At 40.0% G+C, this 25545-nt stretch overlaps 1 protein-coding gene across 5 annotated transcripts in view; it reads right to left on the reverse strand.

Moving 5' to 3' along the window:
- Positions 1 to 1294: 1294 nt before the first annotated feature.
- Positions 1295 to 25545, reverse strand: part of LIN54 (lin-54 DREAM MuvB core complex component) — a 37386-nt gene continuing 13135 nt past the window's right edge. For 2 of the 5 annotated variants that reach the window (XM_057383868.1, XM_057383865.1), the window contains exons 2-14: positions 21274 to 22001; positions 15547 to 15667; positions 13100 to 13245; positions 11473 to 11628; positions 9005 to 9221; positions 8221 to 8294; positions 7874 to 8071; positions 6304 to 6395; positions 5055 to 5126; positions 3156 to 3258; positions 2826 to 2963; positions 1911 to 2113; positions 1295 to 1520 (exon numbers count right to left, since the gene is read on the reverse strand). In XM_057383868.1, the coding sequence (XP_057239851.1) occupies positions 1319 to 1520; positions 1911 to 2113; positions 2826 to 2963; positions 3156 to 3258; positions 5055 to 5126; positions 6304 to 6395; positions 7874 to 8071; positions 8221 to 8294; positions 9005 to 9221; positions 11473 to 11628; positions 13100 to 13245; positions 15547 to 15667; positions 21274 to 21966 (2415 nt within the window). In that variant the 5' untranslated portion in view covers positions 21967 to 22001 and the 3' untranslated portion in view covers positions 1295 to 1318. Of the gene's footprint in view, positions 1521 to 1910; positions 2114 to 2825; positions 2964 to 3155; positions 3259 to 5054; positions 5127 to 6303; positions 6396 to 7873; positions 8072 to 8220; positions 8295 to 9004; positions 9222 to 11472; positions 11629 to 13099; positions 13246 to 15546; positions 15668 to 21273; positions 22002 to 25395; positions 25512 to 25545 lie in introns of those variants that run through there. The other 3 variants (XM_057383867.1, XM_057383869.1, XM_057383870.1) reach the window with 3 other exon arrangements.

Raw genomic sequence — 25545 nt, forward strand, 5'->3', positions numbered from 1 at the left:
TAATTCTGCAAATGTGTTCCACTATCAAAAATGTGATCTGAGATTGCCTGTAAGAAATACTGAAAAAATCCCCTGTCTTAGTCTATACCCAGCTATAGCTGATTGCTCCCTGTTTAGTGTAAAAGGATCTGTGCCTGTTTTTGTAGCAATCCTGATTCTTTRCTAGTACTTCCTCTGATCACAACTCTCACAATTATTCTAAACAACACTAAAAGAGCCCTTCCACCAGTAAATTACTAACATGGAGAGAAGCAGCATCCTGAATACCCACAGCCAGGCTGARCATGATCCCTACCTGCATTTGCAAGTTGATTCGGATGCAGATTGTCATCTCCCATGACTTCAGCTTYTCAGGCCTAAACACTTGCAGGCTTACAGCTTGATCCTAAAAACACAATGGACTGAACAGTCCTACTTGCAGTGAGGGATTAGGCTGCTACAGACCTCTGAAAAACCAAGCTTCACCTAAAAAACAGMATCCATCTGCTACACACTTTGGTAACAGTACGCTGGGCAGACAGTCTGGCATTTGTGGCCTGGCTGCTTTTCCTCMCTTCTGAGGACAGGCCACTCAGTCTTAGCCTTCAAGTTCCAGCTTATGAAACACTTGAGCACTCCACCCCATTCCTATAAAAAATTCCCAGTAATGCCATTCGCATCTATAATCCTTGGACCATTCTTTAAAAACATTCTCCATGCCTTGCTTAGTGGTAAATCTGCAAGCAACCCCTCTGTATTATTGCCTATGTATCTCACAGTGCTCTGTGCACTAAAAGGAACACACTGTGTCAGCATGTACTGTGCTATCTACAAAATACAAGTTCTACCTTCCATTTAGATGCTCATTTCTACATACTTCCTTTCAGAATTGTCTTGGATACACTGGTACCTCCGTATTACAGGCCTGTCAGTAAAAGCATGACCTGGCTGTTGACATCACCTGTGTTTTCCTGTATGCACAGTGATGAAAATCCAGACACTGTAAATAATATATATTATAATAACTTATATATGCCCATCAGACAATTATTCTGGGGGAAAGGGGAGCACACATCTAATTTTTAAGAAACCCAGGGTAAAAGCTGTACATTGGGAAGAAGAACTGACCTTTAGGCATTGTCTTAAGTAGAAGAGGATTTAGCTAAGATTTAAAAGGCTCTACATCTTGTTATAAAAGAATTTCTTGTTTCAATCTTACATGGGTGAATTTACAAGCACCAAATTAACAAATATTATTAAATCCTTTACGCTAAACCAAAGTGTCCCTGTGCCTTAAGTGTTCTGTTCAGTCCGCTTCATTGTGGCTCGTGTGCATGAGTCAGCAGTTCATGGCACAAGGGTCACCTTTGGACTTCCCTGCAGAGCTGATAACCCTCATCAGACAGCGTCCAAACTCCTCCAAGATCATGCGCTCTGCTGCAGCTTTGGACTTGCCCGTCTTCTCCGCTTGCTCTGCCTGTGCCAGGAGGCATKCACAGGTTGCATCAGCCACCTCCTTGGTGACAAACGTAAAGGGCAGCCTGAAACACAGGAACATCCACTTAGTCTCTGCAAAAACACACAAGGCACCTAACTCTGGGACTGGCAACTTTTTGTCTGAGGACTGATGAGACTTCATCTGTCCCATTGCTTCCAAGAGCCTTTAGATAGTGAATCAGCCTCTGTTAACAGCCAAATAAACTGGTGGGTCAAAGTTTTTATTAGAAGCTGTTTGCATGAATTTAAAATAGAAAAAACTGATAAAACTGGTGGGTCAGTATCCCACCGTCATGGGAACAAAATGTTCCATCATCTAACTGCTCCTGCTTCTAYAGCTTACACAGACAAGGTTCAGAGATGATGGGGACACACCTGTCACATACATCAAAACCCGGCATTAGAAACTCAAAGAAGGTGCAGCATTAACTTACTTGCCACCACCACTGCTGAGTGCTGGTGCTGGTCTTGTCAGCAAGTCTGAGATCTGGGAAGATAACTTGGTCTTTGCAGCAGTCTGCTGCTGGACCCTGACTTCTGCAGCGTCTGCTAAATGCATTAATGTCTTTCGCTCCGGGCTTTCTTCAAAATTTTTACAGCCGATGCATTTGCATATGGAAGAACACATGATTTTTGCCTGACAGAAACAAACAAAGCATAAGAAACCTGTTGCAAATTTGACTCCCCTTATGAGAAACCACAACATAAAGGAGATCTCTTACCAACTAACCACTAGAACAAACTCCCAAGTAGTATTCTCTCTAAATTCTTACCTCAAGTTCAGACGTTTTCCCAGAATGTATACTTGAATCAAATTATAGAATCATAGAGCATAGAATGTAAATCAGTGGTTTCCCACTCATCCCTTTCTTCATCAACCTCCGGTTTCCAGTGGAATTTAGACAGCTGAGCTTTGAGAAAGGTCAGTCTACCACTGTCTCTACATCCACAGACTGATCAGTTAGCAGATGAAGTAACAACAACTTTTGGTTTTGAATTCCACAGGCACATTCTATCCCAGAGCATCCGTGGGATGCTGCTTCAACTCCTAGGGACTTGGTGCAGTAGATTTCTTTAGGAAATGGTGCTATTCAGTAAAGAACAAATCCAAGCCTAAGTTCAAAGTTGCTAAATAGTTTAAAATTAAAATTACAGAACAGTAGTGATCAGTTTACCATGTACATGGCTTTCTACGTGCAAACTGCTGGGAGAAGAGGTAACATTATAGCAATGAAAAAGACAGAAAAGAAAACATTATAACAATACCAGAAAGACACAAAGCAAATTAGAGAAGTCACTACACTAAAGGGAAAAAGCTACTATCTTTCAAATGAGACAATGCTTCGTACCTCATAACACTCGCAGTAGTTTTTGAGACATCCCGAGCGTTTACAGTTACACCCTTTGCTGTGCCTCCGATCCGATTCTCCTTCCTTTCCTTTCCCTATTTTGGGCTTGAAGGCTTCAGGGTTTCTGTCGAGGCAGGCCTGTCAATGCAGACCCAAAGGGTCAGTCATTGCATGCAGGGAGCAGAATTTAGAGGTGCAATAAAAGAACTTAAGCCTTGCACATGTGGGAGGAGATCAGGGCATTATACACCCACTCTTCCCAGCTCTGGAGCTTCATAAAAGATAAGCTAAATGGCTTTGAACTCAGGGGCAAGAGAAGAGACCCCTCACCTTTATTGCTTTTTGCCTATCATTTTCATGGTCCAGGTTGTTGTAACAATTTGTACAGTTGCAGTTATTGCAGAATTCCCCATTTGCAAAGCAGTCACAATACCTGAAACAGAAGATGAAGAARGCATTTGTAAATGTGATCATTGCATTGGTGGGTTAGTACTGATGGCAGTAGCAGAAGTTCCTACTCTGGCATCAATAAGGGTTAAGAGTCACCCTCTGCTCAACTCCACATGTACAAGTGCTACCAGCCTCACTGCAGAGCCAAAATCCTCTAGTGCAGGTCTGGCTGTGTCTGAAGACACAGGAGGAACTCAAGGGTGCCCAGCTTAAACGTGGCTTTAGTCCACAACACACTCTGACATGTTTCAATGCTTSCAGTATCACCTCTAGCTACAGCTAAAAACTGCTGATCCTCTTCCTTTGCTTTTCAAATCCTCTTGGGAGTATATAGTCATTTGTTGGGAGTCTAAAACCGTTGCTAAACTGGCTCTCTGTGGCTTGCCTAGCCTAGCACTACAAGAATTAGATTAGGGTTGCCCTGGAGTCCACCACAAGCCTTCCTCAGATTGAATTGGATTTTGGTGACTTTTAGCACTTTGAATGGTCTCAGGGACAAACTAAATCAAAAGCTTTTACAACCTGTTATAGCTCTCTTTTCTTTTTTAAAATTCAGCAGTGGAGTAGTTCTGGTTTCCAAAGCAAACAGTGCCAGCATCAATCCAGAACATTAGTGAGCAAGTAACTTACCTGAGTTCACTTCTTTGTAGAATGGGCTATGTTCCTACCTTCAGTGTGGATTTGGRAAAAAACAAGTTTCACTCCAGACAGAAAAAAGGTTTTATTAGTGAGAAAGCACCTGTGCCAGAGTGAATTAACCATTTGATCTGTACCAATGCCCAGCCAATTAAAGATATAATGACAGTGATTTACAAGAAAAGTTGTTTCCAAACAGTATTCTGAAGGTGTAAACTATCACTAGTGATGTCACCATTCTTCCAGCATTTCAGGCACCACAAGCTAAAACCCCACACATTTAACATACACTGAGCACTATGAGGGCAGTCATATATGTAAATTATCTGAAGAACAACTACACACCTTCCTGCTTGCCAGGACTTCTGTGCAACAGACAATTCCGAGACRAGGAAGCAGAGGACATGCCTCCCCGTAGAGAGGTGGGGTGTACTAACAAAAAGACACCCAAGCTTAAAAGCTTAAACACATTTCTTAACTTGGGTTCAGATGCCATTTCATCACTTCCCCTTTGAGTACCACACCCCTTATTTCCTCTTCATTGTCTAGGATTCAGGGAACCACAGAGTAATTTCAGTATCTCCTCCCATTCCTGTTCCAAAAATATCAGCTAACTGACTTTGCTTCAAGGTGAAGAAACTCTCCTCAGCTTAAAATTCTTACCAATACATTGAATGGAACAGCAAAACATCTCAAAGATAAGCAAGAGTCAGACCTACTAGTGAAGAATCACTTGTCTATTCAGTCCTTYATTAAAAGATACACAGTCCAATTTTTCTGAAGTATTTGATCCAGCATGGTATTACTGATGCATTTCAAAAGTATAGCAAATGCCCACTAATGATACCATGAGATACCATTTCAGTCATGGTACCAACAGAGCTGCTGAGTGTAATTGGCTCTACCATGCAATAAGGTGCATGGTACAAAGTTAAACATTTTTAAATGTTATGGCCCACATAGCTCACAGGAGCTGCAAAATTACACAGGCTCTGCACCATCTCCACCAATATCAACCTTAAATTAGCATCCAGACATCAAATTTCTGACATGTTTAAAACCATTATATTCTGATACTTGACATACATTTGTGATATTAAAAATGAGGCTTGAAAGACAAAAATCATACTTARCTGTACTTACAATTTCAAGCATAGAGACTTAGTACAATTGCAAGGCTTCCTGGGGCGGTTTGCAGACTCAGAGGAAATTATGCTGTGGGAAAAAAGGGCAAGGTTTTATCAGTTTCTTCTAATTTAAATTCATGCAAACAACTTCTAATAAAAACTTTGAAAAAGCTTTATATTCACCTTGCATTAGGTATTTAGCTGACTGTGTTTAAGTAACTATTATAAATAGTGACTTCCCAACCCAGAAAGAGATGGATTATTTTCTGTAAATCTGGGTGCGTGCCTGAAGTAGAAATTAGGCTTTCAAGCTAGAGGAAGCATAACTGAAAACCAGTCAGGRAGTCAGGGAAATCTTCCCTAGAAGCCCTTTAAGTGTAGTGGGACCAGATCCAACCAAGATTCACACATGATTATGCCTTTTCTTTTGTTCTACTTGGAATTTAAAAAAAACCCCAAAACCCAAAAAATATCCCCTCTGGAATAATGGGAAAGCAAGCCAAACCATAGCATTCAGTTTAGAGATAAATTTTACATTAAACACAGTCTTTAACTGCTCTTAAAACTCAGAATTTTTGACACTAATCACTTCTGATGAGATTTGTTCCGCTCCTATCCAGCAATTTCTGCACGTAATACCAGGGAGATTAAATCAAACCCRTTTATTTGAATAGCTGCATCTGGATTTGGGATTAGTTCGCATCAGTTGAGGTTGCAGCAGCAAAAAGTACCTTCATGTTAACAATTTCCAGCAAACAGTAAYACAAAAGGACTGTGCAAAACAGCTAAGCCTGCTGGATTGGCAAAGGGAAAATAATCTATGTTAGCTGTTATTTTCATCCTTAAAGGAAAAAAATRCAAGACTGAAAAAACCCAAAGCCTCATATCAGGATCCACTTTGCTGTTGGCTGAATTTCTGCATGCGTTAAGCATCTAGCTCATATGTTGTCCAGTACCTCTTTGCAGCAATGTTGAGGAATAGTTGAGGCTGGTAGCTCACAAGTGCTGTTGCAAAATAAAACATGAGCAACAAGGAGCTTTCAGGTCAACTTCCTGCTACCTGAGTTCAAAATGGAAAACAAAGCCTGGATCAAGAGATCGGCTCAATTGCCAGGGAGATCCATGCCCTTTAGTAAGAGGCAATAACCACACCACAGCAGAATTGAGCATTTTGAAAAATTCCCCAAACCAAACCAATATGCAACGTTCATTCAAGCAACCTATTCTACAGGTTTTGGGTTTGTTTTTTTTCCCAAAGCACTTACCCATTAAATGGCAGCCGTGCCTGGGACTGGACACTGGATGTCCCTGTGAAGCCAGTGTTGCTCGCTATAGATACATAGGATGACTGCTGTAGCTAACAAAAAAAAAAAAAAGATTAATGCCTCACATGAAAGAAATTAAAGTATACAGAAGAGGATGTATAATTAGTCTTTAAATTAGCTTTCCAGATATWGTTATAAAAAACTTGCTTGTAAGAACAGTTTTAGACACTTACAGAACTTGGATCAGGTGGCAACCTCCTGCCTCCATATTTAGCAAAAAAATACTATTTTAGATTATATTTTTGTTCTCTACTGCGGTGTCTAGGTCCATACAGATGACAGAGATAACACACAGATATGTTCAGACCACAAACAGTTCCTCCACTTAAAAACATGTTCATTTTCCCCTAATTGAGCAGAATCACTTCCTGCACAAATYAGTAGCTTCCTTTACATACAAGCCACTTACTATGAAACTAAATAAAAGTAAGCAAAATTGTGTGCATTCCAACTCCTCTGCATACYTGAAGCCACCACTTATTTTTCACATTAAAAAGCAAAACCTAAGAACCTATCAAACRACAATGTTCTGGGCTACCTTCTTTAGCACTACCTACAAGCAGCTGTTTGCTCCTGCTGGACAAGTTCTGGCAGCAGATTGGCACAAGCAAGACATGGATCTAYACTGGGGCCAGGCAAATGGGGACARGTTGTGACTGGAACACAAACCTCAGAGGGAAGATACAAGAGATGCTAGTTTAAGTAAAATTTGTAGAACCAGGCTAAAAGGATACAGTAACAATCTTCCGGCTGAAACTGCAACTGTGACAAAACCAAAAAGGTTTTGAAACCAGAAACCAGGCTGGTACCAGCAATGCTGTTAACTATCAGAGTCTTTGTTTCTACAAAACAGCTTTCTGCAGAATGTTTCATTTATTCTTTTTCATGCTGCACGTTGGCAAAGAGGAAAAAACGAATCCTTGTCACAGAACAGGGAAGTGTAACAGCACACAGAGCACAGTTATAAAATCAAGCTGTTGCAAGTCCTAAGTGATGAACCTGGACTGGAACTGCTGCKGGACACTGAGACCTGTGACTGCCAGTGGCCTCAGTCACCTACACTGACATCTGCTTCCTCTAAGGACTGAGTAACTGATACTTTTTAATATGATTTTCAAGTCTAGGTTATGATTGTTAYAGTGGTGAAGCCAACTGTGTATCAAGTATCTGACCCAATATGCAGAGGGTCTAGACGATAAGAAATTATARTTGAGATCTAGATGATTCAAATAAGTTTGCATTATAAATTCTGTACTATGCTACTCTAAATTGCAGTATGCTGATTTTGCTTMGAGAAATCCTGTGCTATTATGCTAATAAAAAATCCTGTTGGGAAAATAAAGCTTTAATTGCAACTATGAYTTAGTGCTATCATCATTCTGCCAAGARTCCCTRAAAGAAATGGTCACTTCAGTGTCARGTGRCAATCATGGAGCAGGRACCTTTAAATGGAAGGCARAATGTTCCAGAAGAGCAGAATTTCCTTAGCCATCTCCAGGAAAGGCCATACCTGTGTGACATACTGAGCTGGAAGGACTGCATAGCCRACATTTCCTGTGCCAGGGGCTGGTGCCAGCACAGTGCCCGGGGGGAGGTTGGTGAGGTTGGGCTGGATCTGTGGCAGTGGAGTGGCTGGCATGATAAGTCTTTGTTGGGGCTGACTAGTAGTGACTATTTGAGAGGTTGAGTTGATTGGTTTGGGCACCACCTGAAGAAAAAAGAGGTCTTAATGAAACCAGTGTTTGACTCATTCAGAACACACTTTCATTAGAACATTTCTTCACAGAGCTGGAAGCAGATATTTTTCTGTCCAGCCAAAACAGGTCAGGAATATTTCATGATTCACATTCAGCTCACCTGTTTCACAGTCTGTGCTGGTACTATGGGAACTGACATACGCACTGGGGTCGCGTTCACCACCACGGGTTTTGCTGGTGTCAAGAAACAACATCATATTAATGTGTATTAGTCACTCAGAGTTCCTGGTTCAGCCCTTCAGACTTTCACATAAGCATAACACAGAGGTACTTCCACTGYAACTCATGGCATGCACCACTTGGGTCTAAAGAACACCTCTGTAAACAGGTATTTGGCACAAGAGTGTATGTATGCATTTCACAGCAGTGGATTAAAAAATAACATGGGTGCAGACCTTCTCTAGACAGTGGATTTCCCTTACATCCCTTCTCCCTTTGAAATCTTTTATCCMATCACAACTCYRCAAACTAGAACAGAAACCAGAAAAAACATCTGGCACTTCTAAGCARTTTATATGGAAGTATCTTCATGCAAAGGAGTTTTAGCAATATGCTTGTGGGCTGTCCTGCCTTCACACTTTTCATATAGAGGAGATGGGAGTCGCCATGAACCACCCACAAATCTGGTAAACGAGGGAAAAGCAACCTAAAATGCTCCCAGGATTCAGGCTCAACTACTGAGCAATTTGACACAAAGGAGCATTTTCACATACAAACAAGACATAGCAGCAGAATATGGAATTTATAGAAGTCTTACCACAAAACCAAGCACAGTTGGCAGTCTTCACAGATCTCTGTTACATATTCATTTTAATCTTTACAGAACAAACACGAAAGAAAAACCCAACAGAAGCTTCAGATGACATGTTAACACCAGCACTTACCCTGTTGCAGAGGCTGAGTATTCGTACTGGGATTCTGACTGGCAGATTGGGTTGAACTACTGGCTGTTGTGGCAGTAACGAGTCTGACATAATGGAACTTGCTTCCAGGTACCTGAATCTGCTGAACATTGGGTGCAGTTGCCAAGGGAATAATTGTCTTAAATTGAGATGTACCCACTCCTCCTACAGTAATGGTCTGCACTGCTGATTTCACAGCCTGTTAAGCCAACACAGACAGCACGAAGTTACTGGTACAAAGGCAGAAAGAACATCAGMATGTTTATTTCTCAATTTGCTTGTGAGCAACTCTATGGTACCATTCGTACCCTTCAGTGGGAAGCCAGTTAATCCTTTCTTGCTTTCAAAAGTAGAACAGATGCAAAGACATTAAATGACTCTAAATAGCTCAAGAGTAAATTCAGTTGCATTTTCAATGCTCTACACCAAACATCAGAGTAATATTATAACTCATAATATTTACATGMGTGACTCAGTCCACTTCACCAGATTTGTCTGCCAAAACTATTTCAGGTCACTGCACACAACATGGCTCAGTTTGTTTGCCACAATCAAGCAACAATCAAACCTAGAAATATTCCTATTAAAAGCACATGGTAAGAACTTGCAGAACAGTTTGTGCTGGACCATAGCATGCTTTATCTGTGTGTGTACAGGTATGTCCTGTTAAGGTAGTTTGTGATTAATCCACAGAAATCACTGTGCAGCCTTTGAAAGGAAAACAGAACAGAATCCATAAACTGATGGACATCAGAAAGAGTACAAGCTAAGAAATGAAAGAAGCAAGAACAATGAGGAGTAGCAAAACAAATTCATTAAGAAAAAAGGCAAAATGGTGAAAGAAAGGGAGCTCAGCAGACCTGTGCTACCTTACAGCTGGAGTATCAGTATGCCTGGAATTTGCAAAAGTTCTTATTTTCAATTCTTCTCAAATTACAAACTAATAACAAAAAAGTTTTATTTTATTTATACATATTCATAAGTCTACTGGTTTGACAACGGTCTCTTTTACCAGGCTTGCTCAACCTTAAACCTTGATTTCTTCCTTTTTCTCCTTCCATTTAACTTCTTTTAGAGCTTAGCTTTTTGTTCTCAGGATCTTACACTATTGATATTAAACATATTGTCCTTGAAATCAAGTTTAAATATTTCATTTGGTTGACAGTATGATGTGAATTCTTATGAGAACATTTTYCCAGCTCCCCAGCTTTCAGCAACTACACGAATAAAATTTCAATTTGCACACATAKCTGCAGAAATACAACCCATGACCTCTAAAAGGTGCTTTCTTGGGATTTTTTATTTTTTCCTAATACACTGAAACCTTAACAAGTCAGAGCAGCAAAATAARTACTATATGTAAGCACAGTCACTGATATTATCAAAGGGTCAGGTTTTTTCTAGCACAYGAATTAGAGGCTGCCATCCAAGGACAATTAGGAAAATTGTAAAATTCAAGGGACAGTTCTTCTAAGGCATGTTCTTGAGCCCAGTGAAGACAGGTGAAGCCATTGTGTTGTGTCAGACAGCTTTGGATCAGAACTCAGAATGTACACCCCACAGACATTTCAATTTTCTCACCTAGGGTGCTTGCACTAGAGCGACTTAATCTTTTAACAACTATTCCAAAAGACATTTTTCCCTGGGGAAAAAAAATTCCAATCTCGATGATGTCCACAGCCCATATCACCTGTTATCAGTAAGACAAGCCTGGGAAAATCTGTCCAAGTCTCTGGTCTCATGCTGTACAGGCAACTGGGGCCACTCTCAGTTATATCCACATCCATACACAACCCTTCATGTTTACCAAAACAGCAGTACAGATATTATGATAGAAAAAGATTCACCTAAGATCACAAAAGAGGAGCACAGTAAAAACTGTCATTTGTAAGAAAGGTCAATTTTGTTTTGTGAGTAATTCAAAACCACTTATAAAAGCTATGATGGAAACCCCTGTTTTTCTAGAAATGAGACATAGGAAAATAATAATTTCTAGGTCTGTAGTTTCAGCCCACAGTGTCTTGCTTATGCAGACCTCTATGGCAGGAACATGAACTCCATGTTGCAAACCTCAGAAACACTGAAAGAYAGTCCTAGTCAGTCACACAGAAACATTGGCAGAAGAGAGAGAACCACCCAACGAACTCCTCCTTGTGTTAGAGTTTTTCAGGTGATTTGTGAGATTCAGTACACAGAAACAAGAATTTGCACCAAGTGGGGCTTTCCAGGTTGGAAAGCTGTTTTCTAACAGCATGCCCCTGTCTGGGCTTGCAATGGTTTGCACCCCTTGGATGAAGATGTATGTGSTCCTCAGGGCAATGCTTTTCCAATTCCTAGGCAAACCCCATTCCAAGAACACCTTGGGACTGATCAATGCCTGTGGTCCAACGCTCCAGTTTCCAGCAAGCAATGACACAGACACTAGAAGACAAAGGAAAGTCAGTCTGTACCTGGGTGGTTGTGTGGTTGACTATAGCCTTCCCAGGGGAGGAGGGTGCTGACTGCTGCACTGTGAGGATCTGCTGTCCTAATGCTACATTCAGTGGGACGCCCACCGTCTTCTGGGGGGAGTTGGGAGGCTGGGAGGCCACTGACACCACTGTTAGCTGCTTGGCAAAACAAAAAGCAATTTAAACCTCTGTGTAGGATACAGGACCCTGTACACATACATTCCCCTCCTCAGGACAGTACAGCTCTCCACCAAACAGAGCTCTTTCTGTGAACAAGGTTGCTGCATTTAACCACAATGTCCATGGGTCCAGCTGCAACAATGACAAATAGACYCCTTAGGAACTTGAATACATGACTGGCTTCCAGCACCCAAAGACTCCTGCAGAAACCTAGCACAGCATCTGGGGGGGAGTGAGGGGTTGTCTTTTCATTTGTTTTGTTCATTTGTTTGTTCATTTTTAAGGATATCATCCCATAGAAGCCTGAGCATCATCAAGAGGTATCTTCTAAATAAAAGCATAATTGGCACAATGACTATTTAATCATAAATAGAAATTTTAAAGAAAAGCTGTTGAAAAAAATAAGAATTCCCACCTTGCACTATGGATTCAGTCAAAGAACATCAGTATTTTCAAATCTACTTTACAGATTCCCACAGAGATCCAGTCTCCTGACCGCATTTCTGCTGAGTGCAGTCTTTGAGCATCTATTCTAYACAACCACATCACTTCCAAGGCTGGCTTTCTACTTTTGCTCTAAACTTCCTTATGTTTTAAGAAAAATCAGATACTTAGAGTTACTTTTCTACAGTAAATTCAAGATCTGACCCTAAGGAGTCTTTCCACACTGACTCCTGGTTAAAAAAGGTAACTTTAGAATCAAAATTAACTTCCTTATGTTGCCTCTCTTACTAATAATTGTCAAACACAARTCTTCCTCTCCATCTGTATAACATTACATCACTAAAACACAGTCAAACTAAAAGCATTCTTTATTCTTACTTCGCTTTTTATATGTGATATTTAGTCTGCCTGCACTGTGCATCTTGTCCCCCTACCTCCCTTTCCCCAGCAATATTCCTCTTCTCAAGCCAATTAACAAATCTAAAATACAAGTGTCATCTTGACCTGTGCCAGTCTCCAGCTCTGTATTTGTCAAGGACCATTGCAAATCTCATTTAATTCAGAAGTGATCAGGGAAGTCTAATTTGCCAGAGCAGTAACAGGCAATGGTTAAAAAGTGCTGACCTATTAATATTATTGAGGTCTCCTCTTAAACAGCCTGTTGACATTTTATGAAGGCATTAAAAATAGTTTGAGCACTTGGCTAAAAGGGAACAGCTGCTCTCAGAATGGATGCTTACGGAATAGCAAGAAATGGGAAACTATGCAGTAATGCATTATCTACTTAAAATCACAGGGAGCCAGTTGAAATAAATCTAACTTAGGGCATTACCACAGAGCATTGTGATGCAAAATGGAGACTCTGGAGATACTTTTATGGGCTCTGGAGATATGTTTATTATCTCTGGGGAAATAATAAACAGCTTGTAGCAAAGACACAGAGAGYTCCATTCAGACCACTGTGCAGGAGGGATAGAAGGCTACAGCCAGAACAGGTCCTTACCTTATTGGGGGATTTGAGTGGTGAGATAGCTATTTTATTCGGTGTCTGTTGTGTTGTTGTACTCAAAGATGATCCAATGACTCCGCTTTCAGAGATCGTTATTGTCTTTGGTGGTGTCCCTGGAGCAGACTGTGAAAAAACCCTACCTATAAACAACGAAGATACCATCAGCTCCAGTTATCCCTGGTCACGTTAACTTTCAAAGCAAAGTTTTCCCTGCATATTGTGCGATTGATCCCTGCTTCTGAGATGTGTGACCTGGCAGGAAGGACATTGGCATTCTTTAAGTTAAGATTTAGCAACAAGAAGAAAATAATTGCCATTATTACAAGTAAAAAGACAGTTCACTTGGACTTAAAAAAAGAGCCAAAATGCACATTGAGCTTTCTGTGCCATTCAGCTGATAATTCTTGATAGGCAGGACAGCATCCTGAGGTGCAGAGCTCTCCACTACACCTGCACCACACACAAACACACAGCCAGTTGGCACTTCACTAGGAAATCCCTGGGCTGCTGCCAACTTATGGAGAAAAAGAGCATCTGTGGGGACTACCTCCTTTTAAAACCTCAGCCACCAAAAAACGAGCTGTGTTACAGTGACCAAGAAAAAGGTGTTTGGTCTGTCTACAATCAACTCTAGAGCTTTTGGGTTTTTTCTTCTCTCTGTTGATGGTTGTTTCTTTCACTGTCTAACAATATATGACACACATGTGAAAACATGGTGGTAGTGCGACTAAAAACTGTCTTTTTTTACAATGCCAAAGAAGATTAAACATCAAAACCAGCAGCTCCAAATCATGACATCAGTTTCAGGAATATTGCAAAATTCCCAGAATCGAAAACAGATTTTTTTTTTTCATACTTTCTAAGTTTCTTTCCAAAGAGTGCTTGACCACTGAGCTTTCCTCTGCTCCGCTTTGGTTCAGACTCATTTCTGTCATAGCTTCTCTGTCACCCATTCTCTTGTACTACATTTATAAAAATAAGAAAAAAACAAATACCAGCATAACTTTTCCATCCAAAATCAACTAGTGGCATAACAATTAAAGTCAACTGGAACTAACAAGAAAAAGCACTATCCTCATGGAAAGGAGATTTCCTCTGAGGTCTATGTGCTCTAAAGTAACCACTGATGCCAGCCTCTCAAAACTGGCAAGCTGTGCTGGCTGTTTGGAATGGTGAAGGGAAAAACTGATTTTTAAAAAGATTTCCCTCTCAATTAATGAAGCAACTTTACCTCCCAGTGATGCTTCTCTCACAGGCTCAGGCAGAGGTAATTTTTCAACATAATTGATTTAAAAACGTCAATTTATTTCTAATGTTTTTGCAGGTTTTTTTTTGTTGGTTTGGATTTTGTTTCTTTAAACACACAAACAGCTTAATTCAAGTATTTATAAGCACAGCAATCTTCTCAGAGCTCTGCATATTTGTTAGGAAACTTGAAAAAGGGGACCAACTGGATAGTGGGATGGGGAATCCCTCTTTAACCTAAAACACAGGTCAGGCTGCAGGCAGCCTGACAGCTCAAGAAAAAGATTATGTTCCAGCTATGTGCCATTCACTGGCATCTATCAGCATTTGAATACAGGAGACAGTTGCATCCTTTTTAAAACCAGATCAAGTCCCAGTTCTGGAAAGACTTAACAAATTCATCTAAATATGTGGAAAASGTTTTAGGCCTGCTGAGGTTGGTCAGTCTGTAGCAGTTAAAGATGTCCTTCAAAGCTCTGAAAATTACTCCAGCTTCCTACATTTGTCTTTTTCAGATAGATTACATGTCTAAGATGTTTAGCAACAGATACACTTTCTTAATAAGCAAGGTATTACACGGTGTTTTTTTTCTTTAAGTTTGGTGGTGTTTTTGTTGTTGTTTTATGTTCAATTGGGCTTTTTTTTTTAGGATATATGGATTTGTTTTCCAAAGAGAAAGACCATTTGTTATTTGCCTTACACTTCTGCAATGGTTGTTTTTAAAGGTGAGCAACTAAAACAAAACCAGTTTTATTCACTTTCTTCATCCAAACTTTTTTTTTCTGTTACTTGCATGTATTACATTTAAGTCCAAATATAAGCAGATCAAAATAATACAAAAGCATGTGTCTCCCTTTACCCCCTGTGTATTTACACAACGTTTCTACAAACACTTTCTGTTTACCAAGTAATCTTTTCTGTGGCTCTGGGTATTTTTTTCTCCTCCCCAAAATCCATGAAGTAAAAGTACCTTGCAATTACAAAGATTATTCTAAACAAGCTAATTACTAAGGTACCAACAACTGCATTTATCTGCTTTTACCCACAAAGGTTTCTGCTGTTTGTTTTTTTTTCAATTGTTTGAGGTACTTTGACAGAAACTACAGTAAAATTGTTGAGACAGAATTCCTACAATTACCATTTCTTTGAAAAGCCTTTAAAAAATGGTAAAGCAAAACAAGTCAAAGTAGTACAACCTGCAATGACTGGTGACACTTGAGTGGTCTGCCCTGTAACAGCTTTGCTATTGATTGGTTTTGCAAATATCAGCTTGGTGATCACCGGGCCAGAAGTTGGGGTTCGAGTCTTCTTCGCAATCTAAAAGATGGAGGAAAAAAGATCTAAAGTAACTTGAGCATTTTGGATCTAAATTATTGTATTGTTAAGTACATGAAAAATATAAAAAGGGCAATACTCGTACGTATAACTGCTTTTCTCAYATTTCATCTCCATTTCTCCCTATGGAAAGACCTAGATGGTCSTTGACACTTTAGAGGACTATCCAAAATAGGATAGCCAAATCCCTCTCAGCTTTTTCATAAGATAGCTCGCTGTGCAAACATACCACACCTTCAAGTTGCTAAAATTATTTCTTATGTGTGGTTGTTCTATATAAAAATGTTAAAATTAAATGCACAACTCTCAGTATGGGAAGCTTTATATGAAGTTACTTSTTTTTCAGCCAACCAGGACAAATCTTGTCCCCCAGTGACTTAAATATGACCATTACTGCTCTGAAACATCTCTTGACCATTTTGACATARCAGCACACTTACTTTGCAAGTGGGGAAACTGCCCTCTGCAATATTTCCCCAAAAGTACATGGATCATCAGTGTCTGAAAGTTTTGAGTACTCACTAGCCATGAACAAATCAGTTAGCTACCTCCAGGTACAAGGGGGTCTATTTTCATGTTGTGATCCAGTCTCCTAAAACACCATTGGGACCACATACAGCAATTCAATGACACATCACTTCAGCTTGAAAACTTTGTAAGCAAGAGTTCATAGCCCTAAAACTTTTAAGGAAGACTTTTCCCCCTTTCCCACAGTGAAAGAAGAGGTACAGTATCAGAGGCATTTATTCCAACAGTTTCTATACACCAACATCCAGCTTGCGAATAGTTCAATTTAGARGTTGACTTTCTCCAAAGGCTTTTAACCTGCTGACTGCAGAGGCTGCCTRTGGATCTGGACTATTGCTAGGATCTTCCCTGAGTCTATGTGAGAACACTGGAAGGCATTACTGAAGGCCTTACACCTGCCCACCACACACCCCAGGCACATGCTGTGGGTGTCAGCCATCAACTCCAGCAATATCAGAGAGGCACAACATTAACATCCATGTGGGGAACCAGCTCTCAAAGGCACAGAGCCCCCTTTATTACTCAAGCAGATAACTGGACAAGTCTCACTGATGTGCAAAGATACAGAGATGACAGCTACTTTCGAAGGCCTGAGAAAGTTACAAGTGCYCAAATGAAGCAATTGAGTAGGCTGGAGGTTATGGTTTCCTACACAAAACCCTATCTATAGAATTTGTTGCCTGAAAACAGCTTTTTTACAATCACATAAGGCCAAAACATTCAAAGTATTCAGTAGCACATAACAAATTCCTCAACTGCTCCACAAAAAGCACAGGGTGAGGCTGCTCCAACTCCCAGCAGCACAGTCACAGCACAGCCAGGGAAGCTGGAGCTCCCCTCTGCTATGGCACTGGAGCCCTCCCGTGCCAAGGGCACCTCTGTGTGCCCGAGCTACACCCAGCCAAGGGAAGTCAAGGAGCAGCTCTGACACCAGGTACTATCAGAGAACAGACTTCATGTAAAGGAAGCCATGTGCTGCTCCACACTTACAACACAGGTACTCCTCAGAGGAAAGCTCCATCTCAGAACAAAAGTGCTGCTCCACAGGCACATGAACTGCTTTATAGGTGATACACAATTGTCAAGGCTTAAAATGAAACAGAGAAGAAATAAACCTGTTCTTTTTGGACATATATTAACTAAAACTTTGAAACATAATCTGTTTAAAGAAGGAAGCTTCATTCACAGCCCTGTTCACAAATTTAACTCAAAGTCATTTTAACATTTCAAGGATTCAATTATCTCAGCATATACACAGCTGATAGATGAGCGGGCATTTTAACAGTATTTTTTTTTAGGTTGGATACATTTTAATTTCTGATAAGTTCTACACATTTCATCTGTTTGATTTGAGATTTCTGTTCTGCTTAAATTAATCTTACCCTGCCATAAAGTATTTTTGACTTGCCAAAAATAGCAAGTCAACTGCTATTGCTTTTACTCTGAAGTGAGAGCAAAGTCTGGTTCAGAACATGATGAACATTCAGCAGGAACAGCCAGCTCTGGACAACAGTAGTTGTTTCCCAGCAACAATCAATAAATGCGCTTAAATCACTTACACAAAYGTGTGTAAAATACTAGGGACCATTAACATGAAGTATTTCAGAAAAGAACTTGAAAGTCCCAAAACAACAGGTCAACACAAGTAGCACTGCTTCCCTCATACTCAACTTGCAATACCCTTCTCAAATAATCTTCCCCCTGCTTTTTAGGTGAACTTTTAGTCTACAAAGGAGATCTAATAAACAAGTGAATCCCCTCAGGGCTTAGGAAACAGCAAGACAAACATGGTTGGTTATAAATGAGGAACAGCACACTCCTGCCCCCCCTGCTGCCAAGAGAGTCTTTCCGAGGTTTATGCCACTGGATAACCCCAGTCACCTGGGAAAGCCTTCTAGGTATCATTGGGAAACTCACTACCCATTTCTGTAGAGACTGGAGAAGCCAGAGGAAATAATCAAGATGCCCCTTTGGTATTTCAGAAGGGGCGATTTCTGTGGAGCACTCTGCCTGCACTAATCACAAGAAGATTAACATTATCCCCCTGCCTATGGAAGCTAAGCATCCCTCTGAAAGTTATTTTGAGTTAGACTGCAAAAAYATTCCCCGCAGCAACAAGCTCTTCTGTATGAATATTATTATATTTAGGAGCACATGCCGACCTTCTTTCCCCTACAGAAGTCAAGAGATTTACCTGCTGGCAACTTGACTTCAAGGATCAATTTATGTCTTCCTAATTACCCTTCCCTAAAGATGAACTGGCAAGTTCATATGGCTGGACTTTGTTCGCAGTTGTCAGACTCTGTTTTATTAATACAGAAATACACACACTCATATCTCATATTTACTGCTGCATATCCACATTGTCARCTACCACAAAGGAGCTAACACACTATAAATCCACTTCCTAGATGATCTCATGGGAGTTTGTCCATGTAGCCACTCTCTATGTAATTTATATTTGGCATAGTATGAAAAATCAGGGACTCCAGAAATAAAGGAGAACAGCTTACTTCAGAAATGAAGAAACTGAGCAAGGAATGGGATTTTGGGTTTAGGGAGTGCACAAGGTCCCTTTTCAATGGTGAGATGAAGCCACAACGATGACTTAGCAGCTGCCTTGCCATGGTAGCAACGATGCTATGGACACCGTTAAAACCAGAGCCAGTGACCCTATCAAAACAAGCACAAGTCAGACTTAATGACAGTCACCGTGATGTGTCTGGACACCTGGTTCAGAGTCACATGCAAGGCCAAACTCCTRCTTAGTGCACCTGGACTAGAGTAGTAGAGCAGCAGGCACACCACACCACCACTTTTAAGCCTGTACACAGGCAGCAGCCATAGGCTGAAAGCAGATGCACTTGCCCAGCAGTTTTTTCCWCACGTCCATGGCAGTAGTTTCAACCAAATCAGGACAAGCTGCTAAGGACAGTAATTAACTTCTGGATATAGATGAGGCCAAAGGCCCTGCCACACTTTGCAGGTCATGGTCTCATATGTCTGGAACTGTAATTGGAGAAGGAGCCAAATTCCACGATACATTTTACTGAACTCTATCAATTATGCCTACGGTTCTGAGACTTCAATGGTCACAATTAGATTACAAGATTAGATTAGATGTCAAGGCAATGAGTTTCTCTAATGATATGCAAAGCCCCTCCAGTAGTGACCACAASAACTGATAAGAGCTCTTTGTCATGTAATCTTTACCAGTTCACTTCTCAGCACCAAGTCAAACTACCTTGCTCTCTATCTGAAATACCTGATTCACAAAGCCACAAGAGATAAATTACACAAGACCCATGGGGAGGCAGGGAAGCATTCACACCCCCCTTCTGCACTCACTGAAAGCTTAAGGGGCTTGTTCAGGATGATGGGGGTAAATGAATCACTTCATTTTCTATGACAAGGACTCAAGGTGTGGGTTACCTCCCCTTTCATTCAGGAYAGAGTAGAGCAAGAATCTCTCACCCAGCCTCATATATCACTCTGACACTTTAGTACAGGGAAAAGCACTGTCTTTGAAGTGCTAATGTAATAATTTTCGTTGCAATATTAGGTACTAACCTTGTCTTCTTCCTTTTCATTTCTACTTCTTCCTCTCCTTATGGGAAAAAAGGAATGTCAAGTGCTAACAATTCAATTTATTTTGCAAAAGGAAACAATGGTTTAACAAAAAGAAACCACAATAAAATTAATTTTTCCAAACTGCAATGAACTAGATTTAAAAATTGATACAAGTCCATTAGTAAGAGCTTCTGCTAAGGATTGCCTGTAGAATTCCCAATGGCTGTAGAATTCTCAATGGCAAATGGCAGGGTCAATGGCCAAGTCACTGTATTTCAATCTCTGATAGCACAAGTCATCTCATGCAAGAAAAAAACACATTACAGTTAAGTTATTCTCCTCAGTTTCCTGTATCTGTCACTTGGCAGTGAATAATGAAGCCAAGTAACAAGAACTAATCCACTATTATATGTTTCAGTGCTGAGGAAAGAGAGAGACCTTATTGAAACCTAGTGACAACCATTTTTGTTTCAAATGGCCGTTATTAAACATGTTTCCACAGATATGATGCAACAACAAAAAAGAAGACAATAGAAATTGGTGCAGGAATCATCTGCAGCTTAAAAAAAAATTCAGAATTGCTCTCATTCACCTGCCATGAAATATTAGTCAAGGAACATTTGGCTAATAAAAAGCTTTAAACTTTGTCATTTTTTATGTGCAGCTGATTATTTTTAATAGCATATTTAAGAGTTTAATTTCTCATTTCTTTTAGACAGTAAAATACATATTTTTCCATCATAACCTGCATTGAGTTCTACTTGTCCTTCACTTCAAAAGATCTTATTTGTGCCTCACTGCCAACTAGAACAAAGCCACACACATTTAGTTCTGCCACATACCAGAAGAAAAGCAGACCCTTTGGGACATAACCCAAGTCTTTCCAACRCATTTTCAGAACCAAGCAGATTTGCTGTGGTTTCAAATATCTCAAGATCCATGCCAGAGATTGGGAACAAAACCTTGAAGTGTTTAGCTTATTACAGTGTCTAGTCCATCAGTCTACTTAAACAAGCTTAACTAGATTTGAGACAGACAAGATACACCTTTCTGTTCTTTTTCAAATGACAGAAGCTTTTTCAGAGAATTTATTTCAACAAACTGAATGTAATAGGCAGAAGCTACTCTTCCATAAAGGAATGTATACTTTGAAAGAACAGGCATATAGACTTGAATTTARTCTTCCTGAAAGTATGTAGAATTTACTTTTATAAAATGAAAATAATGARAAAATTATCTTCAATTAACTAAATAGTTCACTTTCTCTGAGACAAACCCTAACTTTCTAGACAGTAGCTAGAGGCAAACAGCATAAAATGGCAAATGCATCCACAGATGAAAGCATGGGCTAAGAGCAGCACTGTATTTTTTAATACAAAGAATAAATGCAAAGGCTGAAAGCAACAGTGTGTCAATCAGTGCAGGAAACAGACAACAATTGCAGCAACAGAACTGGTTTTAAGATGTTTCATCATCATAACTCACTTTACCTGTACTGTTTTTACTTGCTGGGACTGCAAGACAGAGGGTTGGGCTGCAGTATTTATCAGCTGACTTCCCTGTGTCAAAGCTGAGACACCCACAACAGGTTTCACTTCCGACCGACCTCCAATGACAACTTTGATCTGCTGGCCTTGTACCTTGCAGTCTCCACCCTGGGCTTGGGACACGGCCTTCTGCGWCTGCGGGAGCTGGCTGTGGGGTAATGCTAAAACGATAGGCTGGCCAGACTTGCCCAGAGTTGTTACAATCAGCTTTTGCCCGTCCGGTTTAATACTCTGACTGCCTATTTTAATATCGGTGGCCTTGTTCAGAATAATCTGATTGGCTGAGATAGTGACAGGGGTCTGAGCACCAAGTTTATGGAGGCCACCTGGAAAGGCAGGCTTTACAGCTGCATTCACATCTGGAGTTGGGGCTGTGGTGTTCAGTGCTGCATCTCCTGAGGGGCCGCTGGGCACWGGGACCGATTCTGTGGTGACTGTGGCCGTAGTTGTGGCTGAGGAGTCGCTGGTGGAGCTTATGTTCACTATTTCTTCCAGTTCTGTTTCCATAGGAATAGAATCTCCCATCGGYGAAGACACGATCACGGCCTCGATGCTGTCATCTTCCACCAGAGTTATGCCGGTGTCCATGATTTCCTCAGGGAGCAAGCTGTTGACTTCTGCTGAAACCACCTCCATTTTAGTAGCTGTGGCAGTGATGGCTGGAGCAGGTACTGCAATATTTTAAAAAGTTATTGGCTTCCAGAAAACAYACATTTTCAAAGTTTTATGAATAATATTACCAAAGAAGAAAACAGTAGAATTTTTTCAGACTGAAAGTATTGTGCATGCACAGGAGGGATATAATGGAAAAAATTGTTATCAAAATGTAACACATGAAGCTGAATTTACTCTCAACAATAACTTACATCAAACCTCTACATCATTAACTGAAGTCAAATCAAGGTGCTACCAGTCCACCCTTCACAACATATTACACAAAGAAGAAGTGCTTCCCCACTGAAGATAYGGGCACAGACATTTAAACTCACTGAAGTATAAAGCAAGAGTTAAATATCTTATAAAAAAATCCAACAGACGATAATGTCTTCTCATACATGTCCACAATGATGAGCATGTTATCTTGCTCAAGAGACTTATTATCCATACCAGATGTAACATTCTCGACAAAGTTTCATTTGGAAATCTCAGAAAATCAAAGAGCTATTTACTGATGGACTTGAACAACCCCACAAGTTCAATTAACAGTCACCTACCCCAGGATCAAGCCAACGTTCTGACACTCATAAGATGAACAGATAATCTCTTGGTGCTGGCTATGAAAAGAAAAGCTCAGTAATTTCTTTCCATACTCACCACAAAATATAACATCCAAATTCATTATTAATTTGAAAGGTGTTCTAAACACAAAACAAATGAAAGAAAATAGAWTTTTTTCAACAGTATCCAAATTGTATATTAAACAAACCCCTACAGTGAGATTCGAAGCCAGTCGCTTCCATTTGAGAAAGCTTACAGACATTGCTGGAAATGGTCACATGTACCATTCTCCTAAAGCTGTACCACTGTCAGAGTTTGAAAACAGATCAGGCTTAATAAGGCATTTTCCACACTTGCTGACCCCATGAGCACACTTGGGCACTGGATGGGTGAGCACACCCACGTGGGTCTGTGTACATGCTCCTGAGTACTAATTATAAGCTCAAAGGGACAAAAATCCTTGCAAATTCTGCTCCCTACTTGCTAGAAAAAGCAGAGCTGAGTTTTAATACTAATTAATGAGAAACTGTGCCAGTAAAAACACTGAGCAAACACTGAGATGACATTGCCTCCTCTGGAGTCATTGTGGGCCCATTCCGTACAGCAGCTAACTACAGAGCAGCTGCATTTGGCCCACAAGGTGGAAGGACTGGGGAAAAAAAGCCCGGCTAGAATTACACAGTTTCCATGCTGAACTCCAAAGCCTATGCTGCAGAAGTCCATGGCCTCCCTGATTGCCAAAGGTGCCACTCTGATCCCCTCCCCTMAGACTGCCAGCCAGATCAAACTGCAGTGACACTCAAGAAGCCTGAGCTGTGAAAGAACTCAACTGACAGTCAAACTCACAGCTCACTTATTGGCAGGCATTTAAAGATACAAAGTTATCTGATGTCACTTCCAGAAATACCTCCTTTGGAAAGTATTTCTCCCAAAGTAATGCCTGCGCAGTGATGCCAGCCCTGGTAACCAACCCCAGACAAAACAGCCAGCTCCTAAGGACATGTTAGTAATAGTATCACATTGCTGCCTTAAAGTCAGATAGGTTAGCTGGTTATGAGACTATTCAAAAATAAAAGTAGACTATGTTTTTAAAGACAGCATATGTTAATGCCACTAAATCGTCTACTGAGCTTCATAATTCGACTGTCACCTCAGCAACTTGCAAAGGCTTGTGGTTCAGATATTACAACTATTTCAGATACAAAAAAAAAAGCTAAACCTTAAACCATCATACTGTTCTATACTGCTATGCACACAGGACTTGGATTCAGAAATTAAACTCCTACTGCTGACAGTAGTACTACTGCTGACAGCACAATCGATGTAATGACTGCCTCCAAGTTTGAAAAGGAGARCACAATCCTAATTCAGACAGTTGGAAAATCACCTCACCCTGTAATTAAAAATAATTTAAAATAAACTTGCTTTTCATTTGCATTTGTGCATRTTTTTCCCCAAGAAGAATGGCCATTCTTGGTCTTTTTTAACAGTATGGTGATAAAGTACTTAAATATATCTACGTAGTTTTACAGTTCAACAGTTATTTGCATTCTTTAKTCTTGCCATTTGGTTATGTTGCAAAGCAGTAAGTGGTTATTAAATACCTGTATCTAATTGGAAGTGTATTTATATTAAAATACATAAATTCATGCTTTTAAACATCATTTCGAGTCCAAACCAACCACTTGCAAGTCAGAATGCAGAAGGAAAAGAAATACATCACATCTGTTCTGGAATCAGAAACTGAGAAGTGAAAAGGAAAGAAACATTACTCATAGTTACTGAATTAACAGCTTATGGCAATCACATTGGAAGATTTTGCAGTTATCAGAGCTCATCATTTTAAACCTAGCCTCCATTAATATATTCAGGCTAGTGTCATCAACAAGAGGAAAAAAGAACCATAACACAACCCACTTGTTCTACTTCTTCATTGCATATTGGAGATGACTCAAACAGATTCATGAAAGGAACAATGAAAATCTCATCCTGCCTATACCAGAGGCTGCTGTCAAAGGCAGCTTTAACATCCCTGCAAGTTTTTACTTCTTGGTATTTAGCCAGGATTTCTCAACAGTTCAGCTGTTTATTTTTTTTACTAATGCTTTTATACTGTTTCCATTTTCCCAGCTCCTCCACTAAAGCGATTACCAACAGTTAAAGCATGCCAACCTCTTTTAAGATTGTAATAGCCTTGAGATCGTCAAGAAAAGGTGGAGAACTATTTTACCTATTGAAAACCCTTGAAAATTTCTTTCACTTCAGCAGTTACACTTTGAGTGCTTGATAATGCACAGGCTTTACCTACAACCCCTCAAAAAGATGCATCACCAAGTGCTTACTCAAATCCTAAAGGAAAAAACCAATYTAGACCAAGGAAATGTTCAAGCTGCAGACTGGAACATTTGATAAAAATCCTAGGTTCAGATTACTAAACAGGTAATTTTAGCCTACAAAATAAGGGCCATACAATTAAATAAAAGTTCACAAAGCAATTCACATATTGAAGATTTGTAAACAAAGCTCAGGGCACCCAATCAGCCAAATGCATAAAAAAATTAAGGATTAGAGCATATTGTCAGCAAAGTCTTGGACCATCAACTTTAAAATGTGCTAGGTACAGTGAGGAGGAAGAGAACAAATTCTCAGCTTGAGCAAACCACCTGTGATCATCCTACTCAGAGAACCGATGCCTATTCTTGATATTCATGAAGAAATATATTTATATATGTATACATATATATATATATACACATGACGTTGTAAAGGATAAAGGGGATTTGTAAGGAAGACAATAAAGAAGACCAGGATTGTTGGCAAAAATATAGAATGGTGTCTGACAGGTACCTGTGAACTTTGATCTTTTTTCTCTRTCTCTAGCATGTCACTGCAGAATCTTTAAGAAACCACTAAAAGCATATCAACACCTTTGTTGACAAAACACCAAAGCAGCCACACTGAAAAGGAAAATCRAAAAAAATCAGTATAATACAGCAC

The sequence above is a fragment of the Malurus melanocephalus genome, unplaced genomic scaffold (genome assembly GCF_030028575.1).
Source record: "Malurus melanocephalus ecotype Western Australia unplaced genomic scaffold, MMel_1.1 scaffold_668, whole genome shotgun sequence".
Lineage (NCBI taxonomy): Eukaryota > Metazoa > Chordata > Aves > Passeriformes > Maluridae > Malurus > Malurus melanocephalus.